The 23380-nt window shown below is 42.1% G+C and overlaps 1 protein-coding gene across 7 annotated transcripts in view; it reads left to right on the top strand.

Moving 5' to 3' along the window:
* eml1 (EMAP like 1) overlaps window positions 1–23380 on the top strand; it is a 54744-nt gene that overhangs the window by 9354 nt on the left and 22010 nt on the right. For 2 of the 7 annotated variants that reach the window (XM_061794500.1, XM_061794501.1), the window contains exons 1-3: window positions 5027–5577; window positions 21480–21662; window positions 22504–22557. In XM_061794500.1, the coding sequence (XP_061650484.1) occupies window positions 5511–5577; window positions 21480–21662; window positions 22504–22557 (304 nt within the window). In that variant the 5' untranslated portion in view covers window positions 5027–5510. Of the gene's footprint in view, window positions 1–5026; window positions 5578–17749; window positions 17769–21479; window positions 21663–22503; window positions 22558–23380 lie in introns of those variants that run through there. The other 5 variants (XM_061794506.1, XM_061794505.1, XM_061794502.1 and 2 more) reach the window with 5 other exon arrangements.

Genomic DNA, 23380 nt, shown 5'->3' on the forward strand with positions numbered 1-23380 from the left:
TGAGTTAGCAGTGAAAAATGGTAAAATAGGTATGCATGTAACTTTACTCTGTTATCAATGAATACATTTATAACATCGGGCAAAACGGACAAGTACAGCCCCTGCTAAAAACTTCGGGTGTCGGGCACGTCCCCATTTGACGTCACTACCCAGAATGCACAGCGACGAAAAAACAATGGCGGCCAATGTTGGAATGATGATATGGAAAAATATATAAATCTGGAAATGATTATTGAAAGTTGTATCTTATTATGTTCCTCAAGTCGAAAGAGATCATATATACCAAACATTTCATTGCAATCGGAGTTCACTTGAAGATTTGATCCCAATCAAGTTTATTTGAATGATACACCAGCATTAAGAGAGAGGAGATTTCTCAGTTTTTACTCACTATTTTTGTTTGTAGACATAATACAATGTTGATGAGGGCCGGGTTGGCGAAAGCAGAGATACAATGTTTGGTAACACAAGAACGTGTGCTCTTATAGCAAAGGTCTCAAATGCATCTTGTCTTCAATATAATTAAAAATGAATGGCTCTTGTTCTTCTGTGTTCATTACACGTGGGTGAAGCACTTCCATTATTTGTTACTAGAAGTGGATATCATCACACACACTGTTTATTTTCCAAGTGTGTGTGTGTGTGTGTGTGTGTGTGCGTGTGTGTGCGCGCGCGCGTGTGTGTGTGTGTGTATGATGGCCAGAGGGGAAACAGTTGGGAGGGTGGACCTTTTGAGAGGAGGGCCCGGTGCAGCCACGGTCCCACCACCTGCCACCCACTGTGTTGTTAGTGTGGGTTGAGGGACAAGCAGGGGTTATGGTGGTGGTGGTGGTCTAGGGGATCGGGGGATGGGGTGGGGGGAGTAGATCAGATGCTTATCCTGATCCCAAATGTGTGCCAGAAAGAGATTTACAGTAATCTGAGCCCCTTTAGACAAAACACCTACATGGCTCGCACAACAAAAACCCAATGGCATATTTTTACTGGTGTATTTTGATCTGTCAAGAAGAGCAATTGCATTAAATTCATGAAAGTCAAGATAAATACTACATTGATGGATGTTTAGAAACTAAAAAGCACATTTTATCAGAAATAACTTATTCCTCGATTTTTGTAGAGGCTACATTTGCCTGTTGTGCACGAATGTTGAAACGGTCAAGGTTTAATCCTGCTTTGCTTCATGTGGATTCTCAAATGGAACACCCAACCTGAATTCCCAAAACCAAATGCAACAACTCACAAAGGATACCTTGTTTCCCCCCATAATCCCCTCTGCCGCACATCTGAATAGAGCTGCTGGTGCACGTCTGGATGACATTGTGTAATAACATACCGACCAGCCAGCTTTAGGACCACTTGTGTAATGTAATGGGATTAAATACAATGGTTTTACTGCAAATTCTTGATTCGAAATTTATGAAAACTTTTCGAGAGGTGTTCATTTCACAATATGTTTATTGTTGTGGGTACAGTTTAATTACAGTTACGTTATACTGACAATTTTGGCAAATATTCAAACTCTTGAAATTAGAAACACAAACTACAACCACATGGGCCAGTCGGCATATGTGTGTGATTTCAAGTAAAAATGAGATGTGAGGCATTGAACCATGAAAACATGACTTCTCTAAGAGATGTTTGATTGCATCACCTAATTCTGACCAGCCGTGTGTTGGGCATTGGTAATTGATTCTATATACCTGTGATTGTTTGAAGATCATGTGGGATTTTTTTCTTTTCTTGCTAATTATAATCCATCAAGGGTAAATTCAACTAAGAATTGTCTTCAAATTGTGAATTGAATTGAGTACACTAATTGGCTGCAACCACCATAAACTCTGTGGATTTTGTTTACTTTCAACATCTATGGGAAGTTGAGTGACCTCCATGAAGAGGTCTACTATGGAAAGAGGAGTTCCGAACCTTCAGAGAGAGGATGGGAGAGAGAGAGAGAGAGAGAGAGAGAGAGTCTCCCATTCCCTTTAAAAAATATATATTTGTACATTTATTTGAATAACTGATTGTCTATTTTCCTCATGGATGACCTAGACTAAATATGAACTTTGGTGTAGATTGCTTTCAAACCTGGAACCTTGGGATAACTGATTGAGTGAAATTAAGGAATTAGGAAATTTCCACCCTAATCTGGTTGTATTTTAAGCATTTTTATAATAAAACCAGTCAAATGCTCGCTCAATCTGCAGCCATTAGAGCATTTCCTCCTGATAGGAAATGTATACAATTATCAATTAATTTCGGTGCATTCGTGCTGGAAGTGTCACGTGACTTGCTCCACACTGATTTGTGAGCGATTAGATAGTTGTGTGCGTTTGTGGTTGAGGGGCTAGTTTCTGTTTGATTAAATCAGAGGATGACAGACGATCTTCCCAGGGTAAGAGTAAATCCATAAAAGGTGGATTGATTATTTAAGTAATTTTAACTCAAACACTTCTTTTGTGTGATCCATCAGCAGCGTCCCGCAGTATAGCGTAAACGAGAATATAGGTCACAGACATTTGATTTGTTTTGTTTTTTTCCAAGCAAGCTTGAATTATAAATAATGCAGGGCCCCCCTCTTATGTGCACATACAAACGATAAGAAGCACTCAGTTGAAACGCTTTTCCCCTCAATAAACTCCCTCCCTGCTCACTTTTTAATTTGCTCCTTCTCCCAACACCCTGCTCCCCCCAAGCCCTCGTTCTCTATTCCTTTTCTGCGCTCCCCTCCCCCTCTATCCCAGTTATTTCTCTGTCTTTTATCCCTCACTCTCCCTTTCACTCATCCCTGCCACCTCTTGTCCTTGTTTTAAGGATTCCTCAGTGTTAGCGGCGTCTGCCACAGCTGATAAGACACACAGACAGACAACAGAATGGTAATCTCGTCGAGGCCGGGCGGCGACCCCGGAAATGTAGTGCTTGAACGTTTGGCTGCTGGTGCAATGTGACGTAGAGGCTTGCTGTGTTGTCCTCATGTGACTCTCAACCCTTCAGCGTGGATGATGCTACGCTTATGTCTCTCCAGCCATGTCCATACATGCATGGGTACATTTTCTAAAAACACATTTTCCTAGCTCTGGGGTGAAAAGATCTCCGTCCACTCCACACACTCGCTGTCCACATAGAAACACAATTTGTCGGCTCGCCAGCACAGTTTGGCCAATCAGAAGCCTAACTGGTCAGAATTTCTGATGTCTTCATTCCTGCAGTAGATATATGTCATGTTCAAAGTCGGCGCTCGTCTGTACAGAGCCTGTGAGACAACGTGAATGAATATGTTTTTAATATGAATAAGTGAGTAGTTAGTAGTAGTTTGGATGTCTGTCATTGCATGAAATGAAATCAGCGTGTCGTTAGACCTACAGTGGGGACAGAAAGTATTCAAACCCCCTTAAACATTGTTATATTGCAGCCATTTGCGAAAATCATTTAAGTTATTTTTTCCCCCCCTCATTAATGTACACACAGCACCCCATATTGACAGAAGAAAACAGAATTGTTGCAATTTTTGCAGATTTATTAAAGAAAAACTGAAATATAACAGCCATGAGTATTCAGAAACTGCTCAGTATTTAGTAGAAGCACCCTTTTGAGCTAATACAGCCATTAGGGGATATGGGGATGTCCTGCCACCAATAGCAAAAAAATCCAATAACTGATGCCTCCCCACAAATGTTAGTCTATTTTAATATTTTAAATCATAAATATACAACAAAATATGATCCCAAAATTGTTTAATATCATGTCAAACTCTTCTTACATTACCCTGACAAATAAATGGCTTCCAGATGATTTGATTTGGGTAGAAATGCAATGCAAATGCACGTTCACATACACATGTGGCGAAGGCTCTCAGCAATTTCCAGTAACGACGCGAGTTAAACTTAGCTCCTCCCAGACATACAAAGCTTGTCTCTCGACCGAGATGTATCACTTCAACATAGTTACTTAACACCAATGTGCTACTTTCCTATTTGACTTGGGCTTTGGCACCATCTTGTGGTGTTTTCTAAATAGCAAATAGGTGAGAGTTTTTCAGTAACTAGCTGGGGATAGAGTCCTCCGAAAAATATGTGAATAGGTGAATTCAGAGGTAGAGAACCACAAATATGAAGGTGATTACTATATAGGCATTAAATGTCCCATATTTGGGCGATTTCGACCTCCATAGAGTGACTCTCTAACATGGACAATCGTATAAAAGTATCAATTTCATTTTACAAAACACCTTGGTTTTGTCATACGAGTGTCCAGAAAAGGCCCCTCTGACAGGTACTTCTGTTAGACCCAGTTTTGTACCCGCTTTGGCCATAGTTGGCTAAGACCGCCCCCTATCCTCTGATTGGTTGCCTCCGTTTAAAAGACCCACTTGTTAGAGCACACGTGTTTATGTTGACAGCGCTGCCTCGGGAGTGGAGACCTTCGCTAGTGACGTAGATAAGAATGTCGAATGACCAGATTTCAGGCCTTTCTGTAGAAAAACGCCTGGAACTAAGGAATGCATGGATGATTTTAATTCATATTTCACATGTTTACAGAGGCACCTTAGAGCCAATATAACATCCCAAATACTATAAAAAGTTGGTTTGGTAAAATATGGCACCCTTCAATTGGCGTTGGTTACTTGGAACTGCAGTGCAAATCCAGCCTTCATCGCCTATAATAGTTGTGACCTATAATACATGTACAATATTTTCTGGACAGAGACCGTTTTTTTTCAATACAATACAACAGTCGTTTCTCTTATGGCTTTGTCACTACCTTCTGAAGGTGAAGAGTGCCTTGTCAGTCCCTTTTTCAAACAACAGCAACACGGGAAAAAGGTTGCAAAAGGCCATCTTTTACAGGCACTCACTCATCCTCCTAACATCTATACATGTAGCTTCCATTTCCCTCTTCTAATCGAATTTGGTCTCTTTCCCTTCCTCTCATCTGCGCTACCTTGCTCTGAACCACCAAGTAGAGGAGGACGAGCCATCCCATAAGCCCCGCCCCCTGAGCTCTGACTAGACTGTGCTGTGTGACAGAGGGAAAGGCTGGGCTCTCCCTAGCATTATCTAAACACACGCAAAAGCACGCAGCCACGCAGCAAACGCGTCTGCCCACTCAAATGCTCCTAAAGCTGTTTTTCTGCTGGAGCGAGAGCCAACAGCTGTTGAGGACAGACGAGAGGAACAGAGGGGAAGAGGAGGAGGTGGAAGAAGAAAAACCTCTTAAACTTCTGTCAGTCCAGTTCAGTCAGTCTTCAGGGTGAGAGCCTTCTCTTGGAGTATTTTTTTTTTTAAATTCTCCTATTTGACATAAGGTGGAGGAAGAAGAGGGAACTGGAGTTCATACAAGTGAATGGGTTGCTATGGTTACTCACCCAGGGAGCCTGACCCGTGCAGAGTGAATGGAGGGAGCGCCAAGTGAAACGATAAACTAGGCAAAGGGAGTCATTGGAGAAAAAGAGAGAGAGTGAGAGAAGAGAGGAGAGGTGGTGGATAGCAGAGAAAGTGGAGCAGAGTCTGAGAATGGAGGACGGCTTTTCCAGCTACAGCAGCTTGTATGACACCTCGTCGCTACTGCAGTTCTGCAATGGTAAACAATCTTCCACTTTTTGCATGATGTTCCTCTGGGCTTAACACGTCATAGCAGGGGTGAGCTTCATTGACCTCTCCTAAGAAAAAACATTCTAAAGGAAATTTCTCGAGGGCCGTGTTCATGTCAAGTCCGAGCTAAGCAGTAATCAACAAAGTGCGTGTTGGATAGCAATGATGTGTCCACTGGGTGGAGGTTGTTGGGTGGTAGCCGGTGACTCAGCAGCATGACGCATTAATATGACATCATTTTGACAAAGATTTAGTCCCCAGAAAGCTGCAAAGTTGTGAAAAGTTGAGCCTCAGCTATGGCTGACTGCTTGAGATAATTAAAGATGACAGAAGCAGTCAAGGATGTATTTGAGTGCTGGTGCAGCACATGCACAAAGGGGATTATCCCCAACAAACTGAGGTACTTTTGTAGCAGATGGACTTAAATCTGCTGTTGTTTTGATGACTCATTCTTCGCTTACATCTTCATCCTTTTCATGTGGAACCTTCGCTCAACTCCTTTTAATGTGGCTAATATTATGTTTGCTAATTAGTTCCCCTTATTACAAAATGTCAGTCTCCCTTCCTACAACATTGAAATGCATGTTACGGATGGGGTGTTGCTATGGCGATATCACACATGCACAACAACATTGGCGCGAGTAGGATCAGTTCTGATTTATTGCCAAACCCAGTTGACATTGCTGGATCATGAAACTGTCAATAGTGTTTACTACACAGTATTAGGCACCACCAGTGAGGGGATGAGGGCTTAATCCTGTCTATGGGCGCAAGTCATGGACCAGCAATCTTCATCTTAAATCCATCTTTTACTAGTATTAACTAGCAGAGGTGGACAGTCAGGGCCAGCTGGCCTAACATAACATTTTGTAAAGGCTTAGAAAGAGATGGACAGATACATTGACTGGCCACAATGTTTGAACACCATCGTGCACAATCTAATGAGACCCAGCTCCTTATTCAGGACCGAAACATAAGAATACTTTATTTTGAAAGACATTATTTTTGATACAGTTGTAGTGCCTCATATTGTAGCTTGTGGGCATGTACTTGGACACGGAAGTGACTGACAGAGGTTGTATGCTATCGTCCAAGCATCTCAGACATTTGATAATGTTTGTCCTCTGCTCACATATTTGTGTACGTAATGGGCAATGTAAGAACATTTTCAAGTACACCATTTGAAGTGTGTCGATTGACCAGAAAACCAGATGTAATGGTAATGTTAGAATAGTTTGATGTTGAGATTTAAGTAAATGACTGCCTGAACTTCACAGCAAATTACAGTGGAGCGGGCAGCAAGTACTTCTATTTTGTAGCAATATAATTGGCTTAGAGGCTCAGTGGTTTGGTGACAGGTGAAAAGGTTGTGGTGCCAAGGTTAGTACAGTATGTTGTCTAAGGCGTTTTGGACAATTTTATGCTAGTGCCAGCTTTGTGATTAATGTTTGATGAAGGTGCCTTTTTTAGTTCCATTATGAAGAAGCCCATCAAACCACCCTTGGGATGAACTATAATATCTCAATAGCCTTGTCTGTAATATGGTTTATTGTATAATGTCACGTTTAATCTACTAGATGCATGAAAATAGGCTGTTCAGGTACTGCTGTAAAGTAACTCCTTCCATTCTCACACATACCATGCAAGAGCAAAGACACAAGCTCCCAATTTTCAACTTCACTACAAAGGGGAGTTGCTCCTTATTTGTTATTCTGGCTTCTTAATGTATTGCAGGTCTGTTTGAGTAAGCCTGTGTGTCAGCGTTGGGCCTCCAGGCCAGAGTGACATCATTGCGCCATTTGGACCCGACCAAAACGCAATGATGTCATCCACTCCCTTCTCTGCAGCTCCATGTGTTGTGGAGCATCCAACCACACTAATGTTGAGAGACTAGGTCAGCTAAACTGCAGGAACACACGCAGGCTGCACGTTTTGTCCTCAGGAGGTCAGAGCTAGCTTACGCCAAGGGAAAATTAGCCTCATTACACACTCAGGCACACAACACTGATTTCATCTCATGGACTAAGTTAGTCATTTAGTGATTTTTCTTTCTGGTTTTTATGTTCGGCTCGAGAAGATAGTTGTTGTAATTATGTGGTAATAGGAGTGTGATTTCAGGTCCCATGCCATCAAAATGTTTGTCCTATTATCAGGTTTGCAAGATCATTTGGGTTGAAAATACCCAGGAGGCCCTTTTTCGAACTATTTTAGTTTATTTTTTACGCCTGGCAATTGAGCCGGCCGGATTTCTCATTCATATTTGATATTCAAATAAGCTTTGCTCTCATTGGATCACTGTTATTCTAAATTTAAATATAGTAAACAGCTTTGCTCTGACTGGTGATATCCTGGGAGAGCACCGTGGCAAACGAGACACCGCGGTCCCCTCGTTCGCTTAAAACCCGGAAATGCCCTGTTGCCCTTCAGCTAAGTTCACTGGGTGGGGATGAACTATGAAGTGGGCAAGTACTTGAATATTTAATAACTAGCAACGTCACAGACACACAGAAATCTGATTCGGTTGTTTTGCAAGCCTCATGCTGTTTATTGTCTTTTGCATTCCATCGACAAACCACATCTCAAACTTAAACGATGTCCGTTGTTATTCATAGACAGTAGAAAAAAAATAGATTTTGATGGCATGGGACCTTTAGTCTTCTCCTCAACTTTTTACATTTAAAGCTCAAATATCCATTCATCCATTTTCTGTACCGCTTATACTGACTCGGGTTGCGGGTGAGCGCGGCACGGTGAGGACTGGTTAGATCGTCTGCCTCACAGTTCTGAGGACCGGGGTTCAATTCCCAGCCCCGCCTGTGTGGAGTTTGCATGTTCTCTCTGTGCCTGCGTGGGTTTTCTCCGGGCACTCCGGTTTCCTCCCACATCCCCAAAACATGCGTGGTAGGTTGATTGAAGACTCTAAAATTGTCCGTTTTATACTGACTCAGGTTGCGGAGACATGGACAATTTAGTCTTAAATTGCCCTAAGAAACATGTTTTTGGGATGTGGGAGGAAGATGGAGTACGTGGAGAAAACCCACGCAAGCACAAGGTGAACATGCAAACTCCACACAGGAAGGCCAGAATGCAGATTCGAACCCCGAACTTCAGAACTGTGTGACGGATGTGCTCAAATATGTTTACCTTTCTGCATACTGTTATATGTTCCCATTTGTGGTGTAAGTTACAGCCAAATTGCCACTTTAGAAATAGGAACATTGTTTTAAAGCAGCATATAGTGGTGCCTTGAGATACGAGTGACAAGTTTTTTCGAGATATGAGCTGTCGATCGAACTATTTAAAAAAAAATAATAATAATTTCCTTGCTTTGACTTGCGAGCACAAACGTGAGATACGAGCACTGTTTGGGATTAGATGACTCAACTCACTTCACAACAAGTGACAGTTTGGCAGATATGATTAATAAATATTCTTCAAAAAAGACGCTTCAAGCTATTTATTGACACACTCAACTGAAGGTTACTGTCAAGCTAAACATAAAACAAAGAGAATGACACATAGTGTATATAAAGCAACCACAAAGCCTCAGTTACCTGAATGCTAACATTCAATGGAAACCCCATAAGCACATGGTCTAACAATTAGCGTCTATGTGGCAGTGTTGTTACCCTTTAACCAAACGGTGCTGCAACACATGTAGACAGACCATATAACAATACTCACAGGCATATATTATTATCTGTGAAGAACGACTAATTTAACTTTTGTATTGAAAAGCTGAGCGAGGAACTGAGTCTCCAGTACATTATATCCGTACGTCTGTCTTATACTACCAACTAGGTGGCCACGGTGTGCACACCAGAATGAGCAATTCAGCAATTGAAGGAGAAAGTGTGACAAAAACTCTCATTCTTTTTAGTTCCATTTAATTATGCCATGATTGTATGTTTTTTTAATTTATTTTTTTATATAAAGTATTGTGTTAAAGAGTGCTTTTTCTCTCATTTAAAAACACACCTTTTTTTTTTTTTACTTCTTTCGGTCACGACCCACAGCTCGTGAGCATAGGTGAGTGTAGGAACATATGTCGGCCAGTAAGTTGAGAGCTTCGCCTTTCGGTTTAGCTCCTTCTTTACCACAACGGACCGATACGAAGTCTGCATCGCTGCAGACGCTGCACCGATCCGCATGTCGATCTCCGTTCCATTCTTCCCTCACTCGTGAACAAGACCCCAAGATACTTGAACTCCTCCACTTGGGGCAGGATCTCATCCCCGACCTGGAGAGGGCACGCCACCCTTTTCCCACTGAGGACCATGGTCTCAGATTTGGAGGTGCTGATTCTCATCCCAGCCGCTTCACACTCGGGTGCGAACTGCTCCAGTGAGAGTTGGAGATCACGGCTTGATGAAGCCAACAGAACCACATCATTCTCACCATAACAGTTACATTTCCTATTGAAGTGAACTTTAAGCAGCATAATTCAGTGTGAATGGTACAAATATCCATCAAAGCCATTGTGAAAAAACACATATATGATCCATTACATTTTGTACTTGTTGACCTGTGTGCAGCCTTCCTTTTCATTCAATTGTAAATCTCTTGGTATACATTTTATATCTGATTTGGAGAGAAAGACAAGGCAGCATTGCACAAATCCACTCCCCCTCCTTCATCCAGTTCACGTTTTCAGCAAATAACGTGTCCCTAAATGTGGATCAGACATCCATTTATCTCTATGCTCCATGCAGTTAGTTCACCCACAGGCACAGTTTTAGTTTGCATTGATCGGTAGCGCCTACCTGAGGGAAGGAGCTGGAAGAGCTGGTGACCGGGGTGCGGAGGGTCCGAGAGGATTTTGCACGCCCTTGTCTTAGTTCTGGCAGCGTGCAAGTCCTCAATGGTGGGTGTGTGGTGTGAAACTGTCCTTTTCAAATCTGCAGTAGAAGGTATTCAAGTCGTTGGCTAGTGTGCTATTGTTCTCAGCTTGGGGGGATCGTCGCTTGTAATTAGTCAGCGATTGGAATGCATGCCAGACTGATTTAGAGTCGTTTGCGCAAAACTGTTTTTCCAACTTTGCTGCATAGTTCCTCTTTGCAATGTTAATTTCTTTAGTCAGCTGGTTTCCTCCTTCGCTTGGCGAAGCTGCTTAAGTTTAGCAGTGAACCACGGCTTGTTGTTGTTGAATGTGCGAAATGATTTTGTTGGTACACAAACCTCTTCACAGAAACCGATATAGGATGTGACCGTGTCCGTATATTCATCCAGGCTGCCAGCTGAATTTTCAAAGACACTCCAGTCTGTGCAGTCTAAACAGCTTTGAAGTTCCATCTTGGCTTCATTGGTCCACTTTTTCACTGTTTTCACTGTAGGCTTCGCGCATTTAAGTTCTTGCCTGTACGTCGGTATTAAGTGAATTAAGCAGTGATCAGACGAGCCCAGGGCTGCACGAGGTATAGCACGGTATGCGTTTTTTACCGTAGTGTAGCAGTGGTCTAAAGTATTATTTTCCCTGGTAGGACAGTCGATGTGCTGCTTGTATTTAGGGAGTTCGTGGTGGAGTTTAGCTTCGGTAAAGTCCCCGAGAATAAGGAGGGGTGAGTCCGGGTGTTTTTTTTCAATTGCGTTGCCTTTTTCGGCGAGCCTTAGCAGTGCGGCGTTCGTGTTAGCTTGAGGCGGTATGTAGACTCCAGCCAGTATGAATGATGCGAACTCACGTGGCGAGTAGAATGGTTTACAGTTTAAAAATAGCGACTCCAAATGCGGGCTGCAGTGTGTGCTGAGCACCGTGACGTCCGTACACCATTTTTCGTTGATATAGAGGCATATCCCGCCGCCCTTTGTTTTCACCGATGATTCCATGTCGCGGTCCGCTTGATGAATGTGGAAGCCGGGAAGCATGACGGCGCCATCGGGGACAGCGTCGCAAAGCCAGGTCTCCGTGAAGCACATGGCCGCGGAACGTCCGAAGTCTTTACTGTCTTTGAGGTAATACTGTCTATTAATGTCGCACAAACTCCACTCAGAAGCTGACCCACTGTGCTTACTAATATTTCTTCAGGTGTCCTCTCAAATAAGATTGCAAAATAAATGTGAGGGATGAAAATATATCAACAGCTGAGAGTTCTACTAGATTGTCTCTCTCTGACATTATTCATCTGTAAAATATACCAGAGCAGCAGTCTGATGCATATCGACTTGATCCGGCATATCTCCTCCACTACCGCTGATTCAGTCAACGTCTGACATCGATTTTTTGGAGTCCAGTGTCTGTGAGTGCTTACACCACTCTCTGTTTATTTTTAGCTGTCTGCAGCCACTGTCACACCAGTAATTTTCTCAGGATTCCTTCAAATTTTCATACTTTTTCTCATCAGCCCTTAATTTACTTAAGTTCCCAGGCATCTTTTTCTTCTCATGTTCCCTTCACGCTCATTCTCACTCTCTCACACTTGGGAAAATGCTAGCATAAAGTCCTGCATCATTTTTAATACCTACAAAAAGGTGGTCTGTTATAGATCTGATCAGTTTGGCCCTGTCTACGGTGGTACCCCGAAGGTAGCATTCGCTACCCACAATCTGCTCCATGATGCTGGTCGAACTTCAGTTTGGATTGGCCATTTAATAAAATACATTTGGAATGAATCTTTCTGGATCCAAAATCTATTGCCATGATAAAACCATTATTAAGTCTTCTGGCAACATTTGAGGTCAGATCTGACATCTTCGCTCAGTGCTCTGTCTTGTCCAGTAGCACAAACGCACACAAATTCATTAAACCAGAAGATCAGAAGAAGATCCAAATCTGAATCTTTTGTAATTCGAAGAAAAATAATGTAGAAAGCTACCGAATTAAAACCAATAGGGTGTCACTTAAACAAGTAGGCTCCTAAGTATTGCTTAATAGAACCCACCCTTGTTTAACAGCTGTTAGTGATACTGACATGGTGAACATAAGTACTTGGACACCGTCAGTCTTTTCTGCTTGTTGCAAGAATCCAAAGTGCTTTGATGTTGACTGAAATGAGGACTAGTGAGTTTAGGTGACAGCTCCTGTGATATGCTAACATCAAGCAGAGTTCCATGTCCAAAATGTAAACATTAAATGCATATGTTTGCTGGAAATGCTGGTGCAAAATTTACAATGTTCGACTTTGGAGCCGCGATTCTACCCGCACTACTCCACCCACTCGCTTATCTCGCTCTGCTCTGTTTTGGCTCCTGATAAGAGTTCACCCTGCACTCTCTCTTTTGTGGTAGCAAGCCAAAGTGTTAACACTTACACAGAGTGACAATGTGTTCTCATTAAAGGTGCACACGATGCAGCTTGTTGTATGTCCGAGGTCAGGTGGAGCAAGCTGGCCTGTGTTACGATGATGTTGGGACTGTAAATTTGTAAGCCTGGCAATTGGATGGTCATTGAAAGGTGCTTCTTGGTGAGCAGGTGCTTTGCAGAGGAAGCCATTTGTTGTTTCTCCTTCTCTCATCTCATCATTCGGTCTCTCTCACTCTCTCCTTTTCCTGCGCTGACACACATTCGTGCAGCCTTATTCTCTGACCTACTAAAACAATCATGCATGCAAAGTAGGAATGTTGAAGCTCCTGCATTCAAATATAGCAAGTGGCACAACTATCTGTATGTTTTGTGTCTGTGTCTGTGTGTGTGAGACCAAAGCTTTAAGTTCGATGTGTGTGTCTGCGTGTGTAGGGCAACAAGCTCATGAGTCCATGAGTCCAGGTTGTCATGCATGCATAAAAATATCATGAAGGAGCCAGAAAAAGAAAGCGCTGCAGTGTCGTCTTGTACCTGTGGTGGGGTGAGGCTCTGAGTAATAAACCAGTCGACAGAATTCCAAAGAGATGCCATTATTTTTAGTCACTGTTCGTAGTCCCTTTTATACTGCCTGTAAAGGTCATCGTCTTTCCTCCTTTTTATACAGAACAATGGAATGTAGGGCGATTTTCCATCTTTGGAGTTGTATTTGGGATTTAATATTGTCTCTATGGTGCCTCAGTAAACGTGTGAAATAGGAATTAAAATCGGCCACGCATTCCTGAGCTCCAGACGTTTTTCTTCCGAGAGGCCGGAAATCCGGTCATACGAAATTCTCAAGCTTATCTATGTCACTACCGAAGATCTCCGCCTTCCCTTTCTGCTCCCAACACGTGTGCTCTCACAAGTGGGTCTTCTACACGGAGGCAACCAATCAGGGCAAATGGGGTGGTCTTAGGCAAATATGAACAAAGCAGATACAAAAATGGGTCAAACAGAAGTAGCTTTCAGGGGGGCCTTTTCTGGACACTTGTATGACAAAACCAAGATGTTTTTTTAATTGTAATTTACACTTTTATACTAAGTCCATGTTAGAGAGTCACTCCATGGAGGTCTAAATCGCCAAAACATGGGACCGTTAAAATAAATTGTCTCTATCCAGGTATTTATTTTACGTCACACCAGACGCTAGCAATGAAATTGTCGCATGTAATTGTCTGATTTGTGAAAGAGCACACAGTGGCAGTAATGTTTGGCGAATAAATGTCAGTTCTGTTATGTTCAGATACGGCAATTTTACGGCTATCCATTTAAAAAGGGTACAGTTCTGATTCTGAATATGTACTGTAAGGGAATATCAAGCGAATCACTTTCCAGTTACAACAGACCACCATCTTTGATGGAAAAAAAACAACAACCTTGAAAATTGAAAAACAGCTAAAGTAATACTGGACATCCTCTGGACTGGGGCACGCCATAATGGTCGCTGGCAAGGACTGCTCGACGTACTTGTACTGGATTTCCGCCTTGTACTGCACAGCAAAGCAGAGCGTTTCCTGATAGTCTTCAGATGATGTGCTATAACAGTGCAATCTGTGTAGAAATGTTCCAATTAGAAATCCACAAGAAGAGAGGGTTGCAAAATCTCAACATCGATATAGAGGAGGTGTACTGTATTCAAATTTGGTTCAAATTCTAATGCAAATGAATGTACTTTGTAAGCACATATTTCAGTTATTAATGTCTAAAATGGTCTCTTAGGCACTGCTTTTAATTAAAAATGAATTAGAAACTGTCATTTTTTTATCTTTGTTTGCATGATAAAGCCGCTTTGGAGCAAATATTTGAAAATAGGTCTGTTTTTGAAAACACCAGAGTATAGTATTAAAAAAATGTTTCGGATAATAGCAAAAGTTAGTAAAAGTTTCTTCTTTGCATTCAGTCACAATGACCAAGTGAGTCGGTTTGGTTCTATTCATGCTAATCGGCTTCATCATCATATACTGTATACTTGCCTTTGCTGAGGTTAAAGTCATAGCCTATCAATTTTCTCTCTGCACCTCTCCAGGTTGTGGCCAGCAGATCAGTTGTAATGCAACCAGATTCAATTAACCTCTGTGTGCCCACAGTGCGGCTCCCAGGAGCTGCTCCTGCACCCTAATTGCTCTCTAACATCAGGAATGAGGGAACCTCCTGATCCAAGTGCATGTCTGGTTGCATGTGTTCAGCCTGTGTCCAACATATGGAGAGGGGGGAAAGGAAATGGTCCCATTTAGAAAGTCCATTAAAAATAGATTCATCAAGAACACAGGTGCAGAGATGCGACTGAGGAAGACGTGCCTAATTGGGTCATGAGGTATAATGAAATTATGAATGAACAGTTGCAGTGTTGCTCTCTTCACTTGGCTCATTTTATTTACAGGCTTTTATTTCAGACTGGATGGTCATCCATGCAGCTATCTAGGTGTAAATTACGTAAATAGTATTTTCCATTTTATTACGATGTGTAAATGAGGCTGGTCGATGATAGCTGGGATAGGCTCCAGCACGCCCGCGACCCTAGTGAGGAGAAGCGGCTCAGAAAGTGGATGGATGGATGAAAACGATCCCAGAGCGCTAAACATCCCTAAACATCATCACTGAATGATGATTGCAATATGACTGCAACATCTGTGACTTTTTGTATTTATGGTTGACATAAATAGACTTTTTTTGGCAATGGAAAACCCTTATTTCTTATGGTTGCTCTTTTTTGTTCCTCTTTCAAATGAGCTCAGTCAGCCTGCTCTGATAATCTCCTCCAGCTGAAAATAAGTGAATCGTGAGTGTTTTGGATGATCACACAACAGAATAATACTTCAAATCCATCCATCCATCCATCCATTTTCTGTACCGCTGATCAAATCCGTTAAAACAAATACATTTTGTACTCTTGGACATTGTACTGCCAAATAAATTCCTACACTTTGAAATCAGCCGTTTAGCTGCCAGATGACAGTCGACTAGCACAGTCTGTTCAAAGGAAATCTCTTGAATTTGGACAAAGCTGGTAGTTTTGTATTTTGTTGTGTAAGAGGGGTGTCTGCACCCAGCAGCACCACTGTATGTTCTCAACCTTCCAGATGGTGGAAGTACTGCCGGCTGATGTTCAGTGTGCTGACAGTGTCTGGCACTGGAAGCGTTTCCCATAACAACAGTGAAAGTGGACGAAACAAACACCAGTTCACACAAACGCTGGATGGAACAAATGTCTCGTCTCTTGTTTTTGGTTGTTTGTTACTTGGGGACAAAGGCTTGTTTCAAGTGAGCAAAAGGTTGAGTTTGACAGAGACATTTTTGTTGGTGCCTGGAACCACGCTGTCAAGCTTGACCTATGCCTCTGTGGTCTGAATCGCCTCTTAAATGGCCACACAGCCGTAAGACCAGTGTCTCTTGTTTGTTCCCACCTTGTCATGTTTTGTAATTTAAGTCGAGCCTTTGCTCCATAGGCGTCTTCTAAAAAAAAATGTCAGTGTTTTCCTCCACCAAGTAAAAAGCAAGAAGTACAGACTGTTGTGATGTTTGTTAGGTGGCTGGATTGCCAAAAACTATGCAGCCTATTTCCCTGAAACGTTCTGGGGGGGGGGGGCACATGCAGCAAGGAAGACTCAAGCAAAAATGGCAGATAGAGGAATTATATCTTTTTACTGTTTGAGTCACAATAGAATTATTTTCCCCCTGCCCCTGAATTCAAACGGTAGAGCCCTGTCTTATGCCCTGTCATTCGCCACCAAGCAGAAAGTAGCCTGCTAACTAACACACAGACACACAAACTTAACTATGGCACTCAATTTTTACACTTGTGTAAAGTTACAGGCCAAGAGCACCACTATTTGATTTCCACAGTTCAACCTTGGTGGAGATCTGCGCTCTACACAGTGGCATTCTAGTTATGTAAATGTAATGATAACAGTCTGTTTGCCACCAACTGGAAGGTAGCCTTAGCTCATGGTCTGACAGATCTAGATTATGCACAGCATCGCAATAGACAGGAATTACTAACACATTGCTGCCTTGTTTTCCCCTTCCAGAGACAGAATAGTTTCAAAATCCATCCATCCATTCTCAACACCGCTTATCCTGTTCAAGGTCATGGGGCGCTGGAGCCTATCCCCGCTGACTTTGAGTGAAAGGCAGACTACACCCTGAACTGGTCGCCAGGCAGTCGCCCGGCACATATAGACACGGACATCCGTTCGTACTCACATTCACACCGTCACTGAATGGGAACTGAACCTACGCTTCCCGCACCAAAGGCAGGCGAGTGTACCACTAAATCATCAGTGACCATTAGCTTTAAAATGCACCTGAATTTCATTTCAAAGACCAAAGGAAGAAGAACAAATAACCCTAAATATTTGAAACAATTTTACTCTCTTCAATTCTTGTTTTTGCTCTCTCCATTTTTTTCCGAGTGGTGAAACAGAGAAAATTCCACTCCAAGCTGCTGTTCGCCCCCAAACTCCCAGGAAAATTGGTATCACTCGCAAAGTACTGTTTGGCGTATCCTGCATTGCGGAGCGAATCCCCTCGGCCTGTGCGCAGTGTCACAGTCAAGATGTTATTTAGCTACAGTTGTCTGTGCAGCTCTTGTTTCACTTGTTAACCTTTCTTCACTTCTTATGGCTCTTAACTAACTCTAACACTAACCTCCTTATTAAACTCGAGATTTTTGTAGCTTAAGGCCCTAAGTGACTTACTCTTACTACTTACAAAAGGCAAAGCGGATACAGGCTGTATCTTCTTCTGTTAAGTTTCTCATGCGCCCATTTTGAAAGATCTTTGTTTTCGTGTGCTGTTGTTTGGCAGCGGCAAGGTGGGGCAGTTGCTGTCAGTTTGCCCTTAGTCTGACCCCAGGAAGGATGCAGCCAGTGGAAGGAAGGGAGGCTTTAACAAGGTCTTAGAAGGTCAGTATAGGATGCCACATGGGAGTCATTTGGCCTACTTTCATGCTCTACTCTCTTTATGATCTCTACATCCACTTGTCTACATCCCCACATATGGTTCTGACATGAAAACAAGCTTCAGACACCACCATCTCCATTGCCTTGTTTTTCAATGCCCACCAAGGTCCCATGTTGTGACTCTGCTTCTTGTGCGCCACCTCTTGTCTATGAATAGCTATTGAGCCTCTGTCCATCAAGAGTCGTCACGAAGCTCATAAAACCAGCTGTCAATTGACCGGTTGATTTAGCTAATGCACTTGTGCTGGGTCATCCCCACAATAAAACATGACTTGATGAATGAGCAGGGGAAATGCACACATATAACACTCTCTCTTGTGATCACATGTGACAAGCATATGGCAGCTAGCCAGTTGGGAGCGACAAGCTTCATTCAGCGCTTCTTCTTGACAAACCTCACAAACAGATGGACTCAAGTACACAACGCTACAGACGATCCAAATCAAAGGCGTTTGTTTGCAAGAGTTAGCCAATATCAGCTCCATCTGCAAGTCCAATCAAGCACACTGCTATGGGAACAAAAGCATGAAATAGATACCTAGTAAAATAAAGGCAGTAACAGTGCCAAACATCGCTTGTGGTCAGAATAATGCCACAAAAACCCAGAGGAAAAACACTGTGCCGAGGTCATTTAATGCTGGGTGAAATGACGTCTAGTGAGATGCGTTGGCAGCTCACGTGATATGCTGATGTCATGCGTTATAGCAGCTTGATATTCAAAATGTGGACTCTTAAGGCAGAATTACTGTCTTCATGTTTTCACAGGCTGTTTCCCATGGCCTCACTCTCTATTTGTCTTCCAATTATTGTAGAAAGTCTTCCCAGAAAAATGGAAGCTATTATATCTGAGGGTGGGAAGGGTGTGCTATATATTTTCTTGGATTTTCGGTTGCTGTAATAACCAGGTGCCCCATGCTACCACGAGTATAGACCAACATGTGAAAGTGCCTTCTGTGCGTTACCACGGCATTTAGCTACTAAGACATTGTAGTCCTTTGTTGTTGCTACTGAGTGCTAAAACGGGAAATGGATCAGAACACATGTGCATTCTCCACAATTTAATTATTGATGAGAGTGAGGTCAGTGCATGACTCAGGAAAGTGCTTCTTTGTTCAGTGATGGGAAGATGGATGTGCCAAGTGCTTGTTCACATTTTCCTCCATCATTTTATCCAGAGAGATAATGTATGTAAAGTATTACAATGTGTGCCATATCAAATAATGATGCAAATAATACAGTTGAGGATGTGTACCCTGGCCTCATTGTGACCTGAAAATGAGGCAAGAAAAGATATACAAGAGAGAGAAACGATTTAATTGAAGCAGCACCGCGGTGAGCCTGGTTGGGTGTGGTGCAATGATGTGGGTTCATTGGATTGAAAGAGAGACACTGGTGTCCCACGGTGTGCATGCTGATGGCTTTTTTTGTTAAATGTAAAGTGACACATCACTGATGGCGACTCGCTGCACAGATATTTATATATCTGGCTTGAACCTTTGGAACACGTGTCCAATTCCTTACACTGGATTCTGTCACATGACTGTGACATGTTTGAAGGTTTCCTGAAAAGACGGACAGGTGTCAGGCGTTGATGCTAGCGGAATGGTTTGTGTGACAATCCATCTTTGTACCCCTCCACCAGCGATGCCATTGTCTGTCTTCGCTGGGAGCAGACGGGGACAGATGCTCATCAGATAGTAGGAGCTTTATCTTGGGATAGTCATATTTACAAATTAGCATGAAGAACCGCTGCTTCAAAGAACGCCCCTCAGGTGAGCACATTTCGTTTTTAGCAAAGAAAGATGACTGGAAGAGAGAATTTCTGCATGTCCTTTGAGTGAAAATTCATCTATGAATCTGAGTTTATAGATTGACAATGGTCTGTAATCGTCTATCGTCAAGTTTGGGTCTCTGGGATAATTTTGACAGTCCTCCAGAAATGTAGCTGATTTTTAAAGTATTTACAGTATCCTCTTTAGTTTCTGTATTTGTTTAACTTTGACATTAATGAGTTAGCCATTTCTCAATTTTGAAATACACGAAATACGCACATTGCCTAACCTAGAGGTCCTCAATATAACGTCTGCCTGCATCAGGACCTTGACATATAAAGCCATATAAATTTAGACCAGTTTTATTAGTGTAGCAAGTGGGTGGCTGTGCAGGGCAGATATGCTGTGAGGAGAGAAATAATAGCCTGGTATTTAATAACACAGTATTAATATTTAATCAATTTTCAGGGTAGCATAGAGAGCTAGTGGTTAGCATGTCTGCCTCACAGTTCTAACGTCCGGGGTTTGAAACCTATGCTCTAGCTTTTCTGTGTGGAGTTTGCACATTCTCCCCACTCTTGTGTGGATTCTCTCCGGCTTTTCCAGCTTCCTCCCACATTCGAAAAACCTGCAGGTTATTAGGTTATTATTATTAGGTTATTTGAAGACTATAAAAAATGGGGAATGTGAATGCTTGTTTGTCTGTATGTGCCGTTTGATTGACTGGTGACCAGTTCAGGGAGTACCCCGCTTCTCGCCCAAAATCAGCTTGGATGGGCTCACTCATGACCCTGAGGACAAGCGCTATAGAAAATGGATGGATGGATACCGTAATCCATTTTAGTCACTTCAGGAGGCCTTGATAAAAGCACTATATTTTTTAAAAGCAAACTTTATCCAAAATACTTTTAAGCTTACATGAATTCTTCCACTTCGATCTGAAATCAACAATAAATATATTTGGTAAGGAAGTAAGTTGGTGACCTAAATTATGCATGCTATACATGTTCTGAATGTCTTACTCTTACTTACCCCTTGTCGAAACTACGCTGTAAGCTGCAAATCAGTTGAGTTCAATCGGGGTTTCTTTTCTTTAGCACAACAATATTTTATTTAAGTGTTTGACAAGATTATTTACCCCAGTCAAGAGCTCCCATGCATTTCCATTATCTGTGCAGGCAAATCCACAGAGGGCGCACACACCGCAGATGTCCGATGCATTATTCATCTGATTGTTATTGCAAGTCTGCTGGGAAAACACAGCACTGATTTACATGTATATTTGATCAACGTCATCGTGTGTGTGCACATGAGTGCATGTGTGTGCATTGATGAAGTGGACTGTCTCTTATTAGTGAGTCAGTGGTGGCAATTGTGTATAATAGCTGTTTAAATGTAAAAACAAAAAAAACAAAAAAAACAAAATATATATATATATATATATATATATATGTCTTGTTTCTTTTACCCCCATGGCTCTTTTGGCTTGTTTTCATTTCTCATCAACCAAATATAATATCGCGGTTCACCTGTTGCGACCCCTGCTACATTGTATTACATTGGTTGTTTTTGTTGAGTGTATCCACTTATCTATCACCAAAATTCCCGCTATATCACGGGTGGTTCATAGCAATCAGTTGACAGGTTTTTACATTGTACTCACTTACTGTAATGCCTATAATAATATAAATATAATATAGTATTGTAATTTAAAAAAAAGGTTGTATTTTTGTCTCTCTGTTGAGGGTTTTCACTATACTGTGGGGTCTCTGAAACTATATCCCACAATAAACGGGGAATAGTTGTGCTACTGACTTAGAATACTGTATATACTGTCATCCACTCTGAGTGTCTCTGACAGCAGCTCACCGTGTTTTCTCAGATGACAGCGCGTCAGCATCCAGCAGCATGGAGGTCACCGACCGCATCGCCTCCCTGGAGCAGAGGGTCCAGATGCAGGAGGACGAGATCCAGCTGCTCAAGTCCGCTCTGGCCGACGTGGTCCGCCGGCTGAACGTGTCTGAGGAGCAGCAGGCCATGAGCTTACGTCGAGGGCCCACCAAAGGTGAACAGATACGCAGCACTAGGCTGAAGGATGTCGACTCTGGGTGATTCATTTGAGTTTGCTTGTCGGGAATTTTTTTTCTTTTGTCTATTCCTTAGAGGGCGTTTCCGTAGTTTAGAGATCCTCCAATTAGTGACTTCTCCAAATATTTTTTAAAAAAGTAACTAGTGAATTGCATTCCTGCTAAGAAACAAACACCGTAAGCAGAATCATTTCCACATTGTTTTCCGTATGACAAGGAGCACAGCGGAAGGCAGTCAGGGAATCAATTGCTCTGAACGTTGCCAAGACAGTTTTCCTATTAACACCTTGCAAAAGCAGCAATTTGTCTACATGTTGAAATTTTTACCTGAGCTATGTGCATCCAAGTCGCAAATATTTTGCAGAAATCTAATATACATGAGAAAATACTGTGAGAGAACTGGAGTGTGTGCAATGTTACTCTTCAATCATTTGATTATGTTAAGTTGTTGAACATTTGAAATGTTAATTTATCAAGGTGGGTTTTGACAAAAAAACATTTTTTTGAGGAAAACTTTTTTCATATTATGAAAATCAAAAATATTTCAATTATTTCTGTTGAATGTAATGCTGGCAAAAAAATTTTTTGCTGGAAATAAAAATTCAAAACTTATTTGGTATCAGGAAACATAAATCAAATCCCAGAAGGGAAAGATTTCATTTTTGCATTTTCTAGAAAAAGTCGATTAAAAGCGGAAAAGTCTTGGCAAAAAAAAATGTGGTATTTTATTTTAAGGACATATCGCCCAGCCCTATTCTCGGTTTGTCTCTCTCCTCACACTGGACTGAGTTGTGTTGTCATATGTATTGTCATATGTAGAACCTGCTTTGATGAGAAAGTCTCCCTCGGCAGACAGCCATGTTGGGAAGTCAGGTAGGCCGATTGTCTGTGCCGATTAGGCCTGGTGGCATTTGTACGGGCGAGCACATTTCTATCACTGCCTGCTCGAACAGTGTCATATTGCGTTCACTTCGATAAACACACTTTTGTCTCACACTGTCTGATGCATTGTGACTTGAATTGTGTCATTTCTGAATGTCAGCTAACTGTAGAAGGGTTAGGGTTAGCCCTCTGTAATTGTCTCAGTTCGTAGATACGATATGACGTCACTGATACAAACATTAGATTTCACATGACTGATCAAATATCGATTACTGAAACATGACTATGCTTAGTTTATTCACAGCCTGTTCCCTCACACATCACATTAGCTACAGATAAACTGTAACAGAAAAAGGTGCATGGTGATAATTTGCTACATTTTGATTTCTGGCTGGTTTGGGCAGAGTATCCATTTGGATTTAGACCTGCTGGATGACTCAGGGCTTTTTTTTTTCAGCTGCAGCACACCGAGCAGCAGATGGACGCAACGCAGTGACCTACCTGAAACACAAAAACACACTCGCTTTCTTTAACGTACTACAAAATTACAACTCCCTGTATACCCCTGCTTTGCAATTACTGCATGAAAGACGATAACGGTAGGAGTGTAAGTGTCTGCCCCATGAAATATTTATCACTGCAGAAAAAGCTGCATCGTGACTTTTATTAAATTCTGGCCTTGACTCGTAGCACGCGTGAGTTTGTGTGTGCATGCCTGTTTTGTGTTGTTGCCACTTACAAATTGTCCAAGCACACAGTTTATGCTGAATGTTCATGGACCATTTGTTGCACTTTCTTGACAAAGAACCGTGTT

Source organism: Phyllopteryx taeniolatus, chromosome 13, assembly GCF_024500385.1.
Source record: "Phyllopteryx taeniolatus isolate TA_2022b chromosome 13, UOR_Ptae_1.2, whole genome shotgun sequence".
Classification (NCBI taxonomy): domain Eukaryota; kingdom Metazoa; phylum Chordata; class Actinopteri; order Syngnathiformes; family Syngnathidae; genus Phyllopteryx; species Phyllopteryx taeniolatus.